The following is a 13,451-nucleotide window of genomic DNA, read 5'->3' as shown; positions in this document are numbered from 1 at the left end:
GCTTTGTTGTTCCCCCGTGATGTACCTGTACATCGCAGGGGAGCTTCCTGGTGCACGTGCACCCTTTGCTTCTTGTGCTGTGTTGGACACAGCACAAGTTTGTCAGCAGGCTCGCAGCCCATGATTTTGGCTGTGAACCTGCTGAAGGCTGGGGCCAATCACAGCACAGATCTGTCTGTGTTAGTAAACACTACCCAGATCCGGCAGTTTTTTTTTTCTCCCTGATTTCACTTACTATTTAAAACTGAATTCAGGAAGAAATGCCAGCCAGCCAATCTGTGAGTAAAATCAGCACACATACACTTGTTAGGCACACAGTTAACCCTTTGATTGCCCTCCTGATCACCCCTTTCATCCAGCCAATGCCATTAGTACAGTGACAGTGTACAGTATTCTCACTGACCTATTAGTGTCAGTTAGAGTCAGTTAGTATCCCTCCCAGCCATTGTCAGTTAGTCCCTGATTGCCCGTCACACTATCACAGTCACACTATAAGTTGCTGATCACCACCATTACTAGTTCAGTGTCTGTTTGGGTCCGTATCCTGGTCATGGTCTGAACTTTTGGCTAAGGCTATAATAATGTAAATTGCCAGTTTTTTTCAAATTCTCTTGGACAAAATGAAGGACCATGTTTTCTCATGTTTTTTTGTTTAATGTTCTTAAACGTGTGTTGTTATTTTAGTTATGCAAAATAAAATGAATTTTTGAACACAGAATATATATACTAAATATTGTTAAATTGTAGCCCCGGATCACCACCAGCCGCTTGTAAAAAGTGGATGTCTTTATTTAAAAATGCAAACAGTCCAAAAACAAAAAAAGTTTACTTCAGCAGAAGAACAGACAAAACAGTCCATAGCTATACTTTGGCTCAGTGGCACAGAACAAGAACAAGATAATAGTACACCAGCACCATTCCGGTCCCACACTGGGCTTTTGGGGTTTCCCATCTGCTCCAGGGGTCCCAAAGATGAAGCTTTCACAGTCAGCAACTGTGGTCAATCCCAAGGTTAGTTCATTCTGCTCATTCAGGTAAGTCCAGCTCTCTCTCTCACAACCAGGTGACGACTGATTCCTCTTTCTTTTATGGACTGGTTAACCTGGTTAACTGGGAACCAATTCTCAAAAAGGATGTAGGGGAACTGGAGAAAGTGCAGAGAAGGGCAACCAAACTGATAAGAGGCATGGAGGAAACTCAGCTATGAGGAAACATTAGAGAAACTGGATTTATTCTCTCTTGAGAAGAGGAGATTAAGGAGGGATATGATCAACATGTACAAATATATAAGAGTCCATATAGTGAACTTGGTGTAGAGATATTCACTTTACGGTCAACACAGATGACAAGGGGGCACTCTTTATGCCTAGAGGAAAAGAGATTTCATCTCCAAATACGGAAAGGTTTCTTCACAGAAAGAGCTGTGAAAATGTGAACTAGACTGCCTCCAGAGGTAGTTCTGCCCAGCTCAGTAGATTGCTTTAAGAAAGGCCTGGATTCTTTCCTAAATGTACATAATATAACTTGGTACTAACATTTATAGGTAAAGTTGATCCAGGGAAAATCCGATTGCCTCTCGGGGATCAGGAAATAATTTTTTCCCTTGCTGTAGCAAATTGGATCCTGCATTTCTGGGGGGTTTTCACCTTCCTCTGGATCAACTGTGGGTATAGGATATGGTATATGAGATTGTATGATATTATTTTTTTATTTATTTTTATGGTTGAACTAGATGGACTTGTGTCTTTTTTTTCCACCTGATTAACTATGTAACTATGTAACCTCTTCAGGATCACAGTCCCTGTAATCGGGGTTTGGAGGTTCTTTCGCAGAACCCCTAACCCTGCATGGATGAGAACCCCTGAGTATATATACATGCATACATGCATACATACAGTATCTCACAATAGTGAGTACACCCCTCACATTTTTGTAAATATTATATCTTTTCATGTGACAACACTGAAGAAATGACACTTTGCTCCAATGTAAAGTAGTGAGTGTACAGCTTGTATAACAGTGTAAATTTGCTGTCCCCTCAAAATAACTCAACACACAGCCATTAATGTCTAAACCACTGGCAACAAAAGTGAGTACACCCCTAAGTGAAAATGTCCAAATTGGGCCCAAAGTGTCAATATTTTGTGTGCCCACCATTATTTTCCAGCACTGCCTTAACCCTCTTGGGCATAGAGTTCACCAGAGCTTCACAGGTTACCACTGGAGTCCTCTTCCACTCCTCCATGACGACATCATGGAGCTGGTGGATGTTAGAGACCTTGCGCTTCTCCACCTTCCATTTGAGGATGTCCCACAGATGCTCAATAGGGTTTAGGTCTGGAGACATGTCCATCAACTTTACCCTCAGCTTCTTTAGCAAGACAGTGGACATCTTGTAGGTGTGTTTGTGGTCGTTATCATGCTGGAACATTGCCCTGCAGCCCAGTCTCCGAAGGGAGAGGATCATGCTCTGCTTCAGCATGTCACAGTACATGTTGGCATTCATGGTTCTCTCAATGAACTGTAGCTCCCCAGTGGCGGCAGCACTCATGCAGCCCCAGACCATGCTTGACTGTAGGCAAGACACACTTGTCTTTGTACTCCTCACCTGGTTGCCGCCACACACGCTTGACACCATTTGAACCATGTCCTTAGTCTGCTTGTCTTCAGCAAACTGTTTGCGGGCTTTCTTGTGCATCTTTAGAAGAGGCTTCTTTCCGGCACAACAGCCATGCAGATCAATTTGATGCAGTGTGTGGCGTATGGTCTGAGCACTGACAGGCTGACCCCCCACCCCTTCAATCTCTGCAGCAATGCTGGCAGCACTCATACGTCAATTTCCCAAAGACAACCTCTGGATATGACGCTGAGCACGTGCACTCAACTTCTTTCGTCGACCATGGCGAGGCCTGTTCTGAGTGGAACCTGTCTTGTTAAACCGCTGTATGGTCTTGGCCACCGTGCTGCAGCTCAGTTTCAGGGTCTTGGCAATCTTTTTATAGCCTAGGCCATCTTTATATAGAGCAACAATTCTTTTCTTCAGATCCTCAGAGAGTTCTTTGTCATGAGAAGCCATGTTGAAATTCCAGTGACCAGTATGACAGAGTGAGAGCAATAACACCAAATTTAACACAGCTGCTCTCCATTCACACCTTGTAACACTAACAAGTCACATGACACCGGGGAGGGAAAATGGCTAATTGGGCCCAATTTGGAAATTTTCACTTAGGGGTGTACTCACTTTTGTTGCCAGCGGTTTAGACATTAATGGCTGTATTTTGAGTTTTTTTAGGGGACAGCAAATTTACACTGTTATACAAGCTGTACACTCACTACTTTACATTGTAGCAAAGTGTCATTTCTTCAGCGTTGTCACATGAAAAGATATAATAAAATATTTACAAAAATGTGAAGGGTGTACTCACTTTTGTGAGATACTGTATACACAGTATATATATATATATATATATATATATATATATATATATATATATATATAAATTAAATGTATTTTCATATCTATTGGAAGTGCTACCCAATATTCTTTTTTGAAATGCCCCATATCAATATTATACTTGGAAATAGTGTACTTCAAATTATTATTATTATTTTTTTTCATTTGTATTTGTTTCGGAAAGCATCCATTAACCAAAATGTAGAGAATTTGCCTCCTGTATTTAACCAATAAAAACTAGGCAAGGGTCCTAAACCTTCTACGATCTATCCCAAACCCCCCAAAAATGTAAGCTTTGCATACACATTAAAGGGATTATAAAATAAAAAATGTATCAAAAAAAACCAAACATATCTATACTTACCTGGAATTGCACAGAGCAGCCCTGTAACTCCTCTTCTCGGGTCCCCTACCGGTGCTCCTGGCTCCTTCCCTCTGTCCAGTGCCCCCGTGGGAAGCCACTCCCTATGGGGGCACTGGTGGGTGCTTGCTCTTGAGACCCGCTGTTGCGTCCATTGACACAGACACCAAGACTCGGCCCTGCGCCCTCATCACTGGCTTTGATTCACAGCAGTGGGAGACAATAACTCCCAGTGCCCCAGCAAAGCCAGCGAGACACGGAAGTGAGGGGAGAGAAGAGCTGCAGACATGTACAACACTGGACTGAATGAGGTCTCAGGTAAGTATAAGGGGGTGGGGGGGGTGAGAACCCAAAACCGATGCCTAAACATTTTTTACCTTAAAGAGGAAGTAAACCTCTGTGAATTGTTTGTACCTATAGGCAAGCCTATAATAAGGCTTACCTATAGGTACTGTTAATATCTCCTAAACTTGCACTGTTTAGGAGATATTTACTGTATACGCGGCCGATTATGTAATTGACGCATGTCACTCACAGCGCCGAAGCCTGCAAACCCAGAAGAAACACCGGGGAAGATGTCAGCCGTCTCAGCACTGTTTGGGCGCCGCTAGAGGGTTTCGTTCTAGGGTAAGTATTTCATGCATACTAGCTCATTATGCCTTTGTCTTACAGGATTTTTTTTTTTGTCCAGGATTTACAACTGCTTTAATGCAAGGAATGCATTAAGGTAAAAAAAAATATAGGCTTTAGAACCACTTTGATCAGGTTGATGTAAGTATTTTTTAAATTTGGGTTTGATGAATAAGGACAATATCCTTCTGTAAAAATGCATGAATTATATTTTAGCTCTAGGAACACAATGTCACAGACACTATACAATTTAGTTAAATACCAATCTTTCTTATATCAATTTCCAGCTACAAAAGCCATCAGTGTAACTTACTTCATTCTCATCAGGTCCACCAATAATATAGCAGATGATATCTGATAAATGCTGGCACAGTACTGTAACTCCATTTACAAGTATCACTTCACCTGGGGAATACAGAAAGAAACTGTGTTTTTATATATATCGCAGTCATATAGAAAATCAATGTTAAAAATAGGGGAGGGAGCTAAGAGGTGAGGAATGGCCCTCCTGCTTTTCAAACACTTAGCATAGTGTTAAAATAAACAGTGTGTCAGCTGGTTTTACTGCTCAAAAGGAGGTAATATGCAGATTATTTGTCTGCGCCTGCCCTTTCGACTATAGCAATTGATAATGCAGCTTAAAGTAGAAATTACATAATCCTGGTTTCTTTCATGTCCAGGTTAAATTTAACAGCGTAAGCATATGTTGGTTAATTTAACAATAACTCTAAGCCTAGGTTCACACTGATGCGGGTTTGAAATCGTGTGAGTTCAGCTGAACGATTCAAACGCGCATATCAATCCAACTTTGGAAACGATTTTAGAGACATCTGTGTGGGTTCCTGCACAGATGTCTATTGAAATCGCCCCCGAAGTCGCCAAAAGTAGTGCAAGAACCTCTTTTGGGAATCGGCGCGGCGCTGCAAAGTCGGCGTTGCACTGATTCGGACGGTACCGTAGCCGGCGATTTGACATGTCAAATCGCATTTCAAAATGGCCTGATGTGAATGTGAGCTAAAAGCAATCTGTATACGCAAGTCATTTTTACTATTTAATTAACATACAAGCCTTTTATTTGGTACACTGTTTAAAAACATTTATTTTTATTGGCTAAAAAATATATAAAAAATGATATAAATATGAGATTATTTTTTAAAATCTGAGAACCTATTTACGGCATTAAATTGGTTGTATACCTCAGACATAACAATTAACACAACATATTCCTCTATAGGCTCGGATCACATATATGTGATGTGGGAAACGCAGCGATATCCTGTGCATTTCCCACACCCCATTGAAATTGCACGGCGTTCCGAACAGATGTCGAGCATCCGCAATGGCTCTCATGCCAAGTTTCTCAAAATATGGGAGCAATGGCTTTCATATGCCTTTCCTACCCTCCCCCCAGCCATCTTGGCCCGCCTGTGACGAACGGTCCTGATGCTCCCAAGCCCTTACCTCCTCCCCATCCCTCAGCCTCCTACTCTTCTGGCCTCCCTTCCTGTTGTGAGGAACTTCTCCGGGACCCCTTAGACCTTATGGTTGCATGAACACTTCTATTTACTGTTGTTGTGTTAGCTCACAATGGTTTTTTTTCCCTCTCCTTTTTTTTTTATATATATTTATCTATAATTTATTTTTGCCTTCCTTGTGAGCTAACTTCTGGTATGACCTCAATGCTTGCCCCTGGACAGAACTTTTGCCTGTTAACCACTTGTTAAAACCCAATAAATAAACGATTGAAACAGAAATTGCACGGCGTTCATACAATCCGCAGGAGTGTCAATGTTAAAGTGATTGTAAATGATCACCTTGTAAAATAACCCATTCTGTTTAAAATAGAAATGAAAGGCAAAACATTTTTGTATATATATATATATAAACAAAAAACATTATAAATACTTTTTTATAAGGGATCACGTACCCTCTGTTCTCAGCTGCATGAGAGCTGGGGGAGGAGAAGCAGCAGCAGCACACTGAGCTTCCCAGTGAATAGCTGTGCAGGGGATTGGAGGGGGGCGTGTCAGGACAATTCTGATCATTGGAGGAGAGCAGGCTGAGTTCCCAGCACAGCTAGAGAACTGACCACAGTGTCTGTTCCTGCTTAGTGTGGTCAGTTTTTAATAAGAAAGCAAGGGGACTGACAGGAAAACCAGAGATTTCACACAATAGTAATATAAAGAGAACAGGATACTTTCTCATAAACCTGGTACAGTAGGCACACATCAGGAATATGAAATGTTGGGGTAACAAACACTTTAAGTTAACGACACCCCAAAACGGTTAGCAAAACGCAGTGCGATTGACAGAATCAGATCGCATAGGTGTGCACATCCATGCCGTCCAATTCCAGGACAGGAAAAAAAGGGTCCTGCATCTTTTTTTTTGTGTTGATTTTGTGCAATTTGAGCCACACAAATAAATGGCTCAAATCACACCACACAGTTATTGCTAGTGATTTCAATAGTGTCCTGCACCGCATTCAGTGGCTTGAAAAAGTATTCACACCCCTTGAAATTTTCCACATTTTGTCATGTTGCAACCAAAAATGTAAATGTAGTTTATTGGGATTTTATGTGATACACCAACACAAAGTGGGACATTATTGTGAAGTAGAAGGAAAATGATAAAAGGTTTTCAAATTGTTCACAAATAAATATCTGAAAAGTGTGGCGTGCATTTGTATTCAGCCCCATTTACTCTGATACCCCTAACTAAAATCTTGTGGAACCAATTGCCTTCAGAAGTCACCTAATTAGTAAATAGAGTCCACCTGTGTGTAATTTAATCTCAGTATAAATACAGCTGTTCTGTGAAACTCTCAGGGGTTTGTTAGAGAACCTTAGTGAACAAACAGCATCATGAAGGCCAAGGAACACACCAAATAGGTCAGGGATAAAGTTGTGGAGAAGTTTAAAGCAAGGTTAAATTATAAAAAAAAATCCCAAGCTTTGAACATCTCATGGAGCACTGTTCAATCCATAATCTGAAAATGGAAAGAGTATGGTACAACTGCAAACCTACCAAGACATGGCCGTCCACCTAAACTGACAAGGAGAGCATTAATCAGAGAAGCAGCCAAGAGGCCCATGGTACCTCTGGAGGAGCTGCAGAGATTCACAGCTCAGGTGGGAGAATCTGTCCACAGGACAACTATTAGTCGCACACTCCAAATCTGGTCTTTATGGAAGAGTGGCAAGAAGAAAGCCATTGTTGAAAGAAAGCCATAAGAAGTCCCATTTGCAGTTTGCGAGAAGCCATGTGGGGACACAGCAAACATGTGGAAGAAGGTGCTCTAGTCAGATGAGACCAAAATTTTACTTTTTGGCCAAAAAGCAAAATGCTATGTGTGGTGGAAAACTAACAGTGCACATCACCCTGAACACACCATCCCCACCATGAAACATGGTGGTGGCAGCATCATGTTGTGGGGATACTTTTCTTCAGCAGGGACAGGGAAGCTGGTCAGAGTTGATGGGAAGATAGATGGAGCCAAATACAGGGCAATCTTAGAAGAAAACCTGTTATGCCGCGTACACACGACCAGACTTTCCGGCAGAAAAGGTCAGACGGAATCATTCCGTCGGACATTCCGAGCGCGTGTGGGCTTCATTGGACTTTTTCTTTCTAAAACTCTGACCTAGGAATAGAACATGTTTCAAATCTTTCTGACGGAATCAGTTCCTATCGGGAAAACCACTCGTCTGTATGCTATTCCAACGGACCAAAAACGACGCAAGGGCAGCTATTGGCTACTGGCTATTGAACTTCCTTTTTCTAGTCCCGTAGTACGTCATTGCGTTCTAAACTATCGGACTTTGGTGTGATCGTGTGTAGGCAAGTCAGTTTCAGCAGAACTCGGAACTCCGTCGGAAAGACCGTCGGAGTCTATTCTGACGGAAAGTCTGGTCGTGTGTACGCGGCATTAGAGTCTGCAAAAGACTTGAGACTGGGGCGGAGGTTCACCTTCCAGCCGGACAATGACCCTAAACATACAGCCAGAGCTACAATGGAATGGTTTAGATCAAAGCATATTTATGTGTTAGAATGGCCCAGTCAAAGTCCAGACCTAAATCCAATTGAGAATCTGTGACAAGACTTGAAAATTGCTGTTCACAGACGCTCTCCATCCAATCTGACAGAGCTTGAGCTAGTTTGCAAAGAAGAATGTGCAAAAATGTCACTCTCTAGATGTGCAAAGCTGGTAGAGACATCCCCAAAAAGACTTGCAGCTGTAATTGCAGTGAAAGGTGGTTCTACAAAGTATTGACTCAGGGGGCTGAATACAAATGCACCACAAATTTTTCACATATTTGTAAAAAAAATTTGAAAACCATTTATAATTTTCATTCCACTTAACAATTATGTGCCACTCTATGTTGGCCTATCACACAAAATCCCAATAAAATACATTTACGTTTTTGGTTGTAACATGACAGATAGGGGGTTATTTACGAAAGGCAAATCCACTTTGCACTGCAAGTGCACTTGGAAGTGCAGTCGCTGTAAATCTGAAATGAAGGGAAGCTCATAGAGGGGAAGCTGAATTTATCATCCAATCATGTGCAAGCTAAAATGCTGTTTTTTATTTTCCTTGCATGTCCCCCTCGGATCCACAGCGACTGCACTTTCAAGTGCACTTGCAGTGCAAAGTGGATTTGCCTTTAGTAAACAACCCCCATAGTTTGGTTCGATGTCAGTCGCTTCAGAGACACAACGATTCACTTTAATTTCAGATCGCTGTACGTTATGTCTCATCATTGACGGACACCCCACGGTACGGCTCACCCCCTACGGTCCAGTTCTAATCCATTTTGTTTATGATTGTTAGTCAGCACTGTCTTAAGCCTCCTACAGCTGTTTCTGTTGTAGTTAATGACTGTGTTTCAACCTACATATGAAACTGATGATCATTAGCACCCATTTGGTATAATTGATTAATCATGCACCTGACTCTAATCCTACAAAATCCCTGACTTTGTGCAATTGTACAAGTGTAAGAATTGATGCTGGTTTGAAGCCAAAGGGTAGTCACGCCAAATATTGATTTGATTGGATGCACTGGGTCCAAAAGGAGTGACCCGCACAATTTTACTTTATTCTGCTAAGAAACTTATAGTGCTCTCATGGAAAAAGTCTGCCCTCAGACTACTATAGCGTGGAAGGCTCTTGTCAACAAAGCCGCCCCATTATATAAGGCTACTTACATAAGTAGAGGTATACCACAAAAATTTGATAAGGTGTGGGGCAGCTGGATGAACAGCGCTTCCACGGCTGTCTGATGCAGTGGCTATCTATGGGATAATATATGCCATCCACAACACGGTATGTAATAGACGCGGGGAGGTGGCAACTTGCTTGCTTGTTCTTCTCATCGGTGTGATAAGGGGTCCCCCCCCCCCCCCTTTTTATTGTTTCTGTTTTTCCCCAATGTACAAAGCAAGGGTATTGTAATAATGCATGGCGGATGTACGTTTGGGCCAATGTGATAATCACAACATCAAATTATGTTTTTTGTATAGGGGAGTCTGTGTAATCTCGTTATGATATCCATGGGTATAGGTCTCGGGGGTTATACAATGAACCAACTGCTTAAGAAGTGTAAGTTTTAAGTTTTAAATTGTGTGTGGCCTGTCGGCCTTGTTTCTTTGTGCTGTATATTTGTCAGTGCAAAATTTGATAAATAAAACTTTAAAAAAAAAAAAAATATTGATTTGATTTAGACTTTTCTTCTGTTCACTTACTTTGCCTTTTGTAAATTGAAAAAACTAAAAAAAATTAACTATACATTTTTGAAGGCATTCTTACTTTACAGCATTTCTTCAAACCTGCCTAAAACTATTATGCCGCGTACACATGAGCGGACTTTCCGGCAGACTTGGTCCAGCGGACCGGAGTCCGTCGGATAATTCGATCGTGTGTGGGCTCCAGCTGACTTTTTTTCCTAAAAGTCCGACGGACCTAGAAATAAAACATGTTTCAAATCTTTCGACGGACTCGAGTTTGGTCGAAAAATCCGCTCGTCTGTATGCTAGTCCGACGGACTAAAACCGACACTAGGGCAGCTATTGGCTACTGGCTATCAACTTCCTTATTTTAGTCCGGTTGTACGTTATCACGTGCAAATCCGTTGGACTTTGGTGTGATCATGTGTGTCCAAGTCCGTTCGTTTGAAAGTCCGTCGGACCTACGCTGCAAAGTCCGTCGGAAATAGTCCGTCGAAAAGTCTGCTCGCGTGTACGAGGCATTACTCTATAAAGTAGATCTAACCTAATGAAAATTTGGATGAAAAAATGGATGAAATTTGGTTTGCTAGAGCACTGTCTGCGGTAAACAACTGTCATTTTTTTTTTTCAGAAAATAAATTCTTTAACGTTGTTTGCATTTCAGTGCTACATCCAATTTCCTTCAGCCTCCCTAATGCCTTGTACACACGACCGGTTTTGCCGTCAAAATAAACTCTGAAGGTTTCTCCGACGGAACTCTGACGGAATTCCATTCAAGCGGTCTTGCCTACACACGGTCAAACCAAAGTCCGACCGTCCAGAACGTGGTGACGTACAACACTTACGACGGGACTAGAAAAAGGAAATTCAATAGCCAGTAGCCAATAGCTTCCGTCTCGTACATGCTTCAGAGCATGCGTCGTTTTTGGTCCGTCGGAACAACATACAGACGAGCGGTTTTCCAGACAGGAATTAGTGCCGTCGGAAATATTTAGAAGATGTTCCATTTCTAGGTCTGTCAGAATTTTTTTTTTTAAAAGTCCGTTGAGGCATACACACGATCGGAATAGACGATGAAAAGCTTCCGTCAGACTTTTTCTGTCAGACATTCAGCTCGTGTGTACGCGGCTTTAGCCATGTCCAGTCTACATGCGTTCACTTGAATGTTGGCTGCACATCATTACTTTGGACCAGTTCCCTGATCATGACAATGATTGACCATGCCTATGCAATGTGTGTCTGCATTTTACAGTTGCAAACAAGGGTGCAAATCACAGAGTGACAACCTGGAGACAATTATAACTCTATTACACTGGACAAGAACTTTCATAGCAAGACCACCAGGTGTTCTTTAATGAAAGCTGTGTATTTTAAAATGTTTAAAACGACAATTGAAATTTTAATATATAAAACCACAGGGTCACTTATGAAGTAGAAAAGCAGCCCTGTAAAGAAGAACATCTATACAGTACTTGCCTTGAAACGCTGTAGCTTTACTTCTCCCTGGCTGTTGGAGAGGTTTCATACGTCCGAGAATGTCAATAGCTGCTCCTCCAGCACACACAGTGGTTCCTCCTGCTGGCCAGATATACAAGTTGGATGGAGGAACCACTGCATATGGCTGGGGAGAGGTTTTTGACCCGACCCTGAATAGTCGAATACCTACAGTGGCTAATAAGCAGTGCAGCTTTTTAACTCATTAGCCGCCAAAGGCACATATACAGTCAGGTCCATAAATATTGGGACAGCGACACAATTCTAATTAATTTGGCTCTATACACCACCACAATGGATTTGAAATGAAACAAACAAGATGTGCTTTAACTGCAGACTTTCAGTCTTAATTTGAGGATATTTACATTCAAATCAGGTGAACGTTGTAGGAATTACAAAAGTTTGTATATGTGCCTCCCACTTTTTAAGGGACCAAAAGTAATGGGACAATTGGCTGCTCAGCTGTTCCATGGCCAGGTGTGTGTTTATTCCCTCATAATCCCATTTACACGGACTTAATTAAAATTAAAAGGTCCAGAGTTAATTTCAAGTGTGCTATTTGCATTTAGAATCTGTTGCTGTCAACTCTCAATATGAGATCCAAAGAGCTGTCACTAACAGTGAAGCAAGCCACCATTAGGCTGAAAAAACAAAACAAACCCATCAGAGAGATAGCAAAAACATTAGGTGTGGCCAAATCAACTGTGGTGGTTGGCTGAAGAATTCTTTCCCTGGTGAAGAAAACACCCTTGGCCAGATCAAGAACACTTTCCAGGAGGTGGGTGTATGTGTGTCAAAGTCAACAATCAAGAAAAGACTTCACCGGAGTGAATACAAAGGGTTCACCACAAGATGTAAACCATTGGTGTGCATCAAAAACAGGAAGGCCAGATTAGAGTTTGCCAAACAACATCTAAAAAAGCCTTCACAGTTCTGGAACAACATCCTATGGACAGATAAGACCAAGATCAACTTGTACCAGAGTGATGGCAAGAGAAGAGTATGGAGAAGGAAAGGAACTGCTCATGATCCAAAGCATACCACCTGATTAGTGAAGCACGGTGGTGGTAGTGTCATGGCATGGGCATGTATGGCTACCAATGGAATTGGTTCTCTTGTATTTATTGATGATGTGACTGCTGACAAAAGCAGCAGAATGAATTCTGAAGTGTTTTAGGCAATATTATCTGATTATATTCAGCAAAATGATTCAGAGCTCATTGGACGGCGCTTCACAGTGCAGATGGACAATGACCCGAAGCATACTGCGAAAGCAACCAAAGAGTTTTTTAAAGGAAAGAAGTGGAATTTTATGCGATGGCCAAGTCAATCACCTGACCTGAATCCGATTGAGCATGCATTTCACTTGCTGAAGACAAAACTGAAGGGAAAATGCCCCAAGGACAAGCAGGAACTGAAGACAGTTGCAGTAGAGGCCTGGCAGAGCATCACCAGGGATGAAACCCAGCGTCTGGTGATGTCTATGTGTTCCAGACTTCAGGCTGTAATTGACTGCAAAGGATTTGCAACCAAGTATTAAAAAGTGAAAGTTTGATGGATGATTGTTAATCTGTCCCATTACTTTTGGTCCCTAAAAAGTGGGAGGCACATATACAAACTGTTGTAATTCCTACACCGTTCACCTGATTTGGATGTAAATACCCTAAAGCTGAAAGTCTGCAGTTAAAGCACATCTTGTTTGTTTCATTTCAAATCCATTGTGATGGTGTATAGAGCCAAAAAGATTAGAATTGTGTAAATGTTCCAATATTTATGGACCTGA

At 41.7% G+C, this 13,451-nt stretch overlaps 1 protein-coding gene across 2 annotated transcripts in view; it reads right to left on the bottom strand.

Annotated features, from left to right (window-relative positions):
* Positions 1-13,451, bottom strand: part of COPZ2 (COPI coat complex subunit zeta 2) — a 134,000-nt gene that overhangs the window by 94,086 nt on the left and 26,463 nt on the right. For both annotated transcript variants that reach the window (XM_073608071.1, XM_073608072.1), the window contains one exon: positions 4,759-4,850. In XM_073608071.1, coding sequence (XP_073464172.1) covers positions 4,759-4,850 — 92 coding nt within the window. The remainder of the gene's footprint in view (positions 1-4,758; positions 4,851-13,451) is intronic.

Source organism: Aquarana catesbeiana, linkage group LG12 (genome assembly GCF_042186555.1).
Source record: "Aquarana catesbeiana isolate 2022-GZ linkage group LG12, ASM4218655v1, whole genome shotgun sequence".
Lineage (NCBI taxonomy): Eukaryota > Metazoa > Chordata > Amphibia > Anura > Ranidae > Aquarana > Aquarana catesbeiana.
Note: the sequence above shows the minus strand (reverse complement) of the source record. Positions and strands in the feature narration are given on the sequence as shown.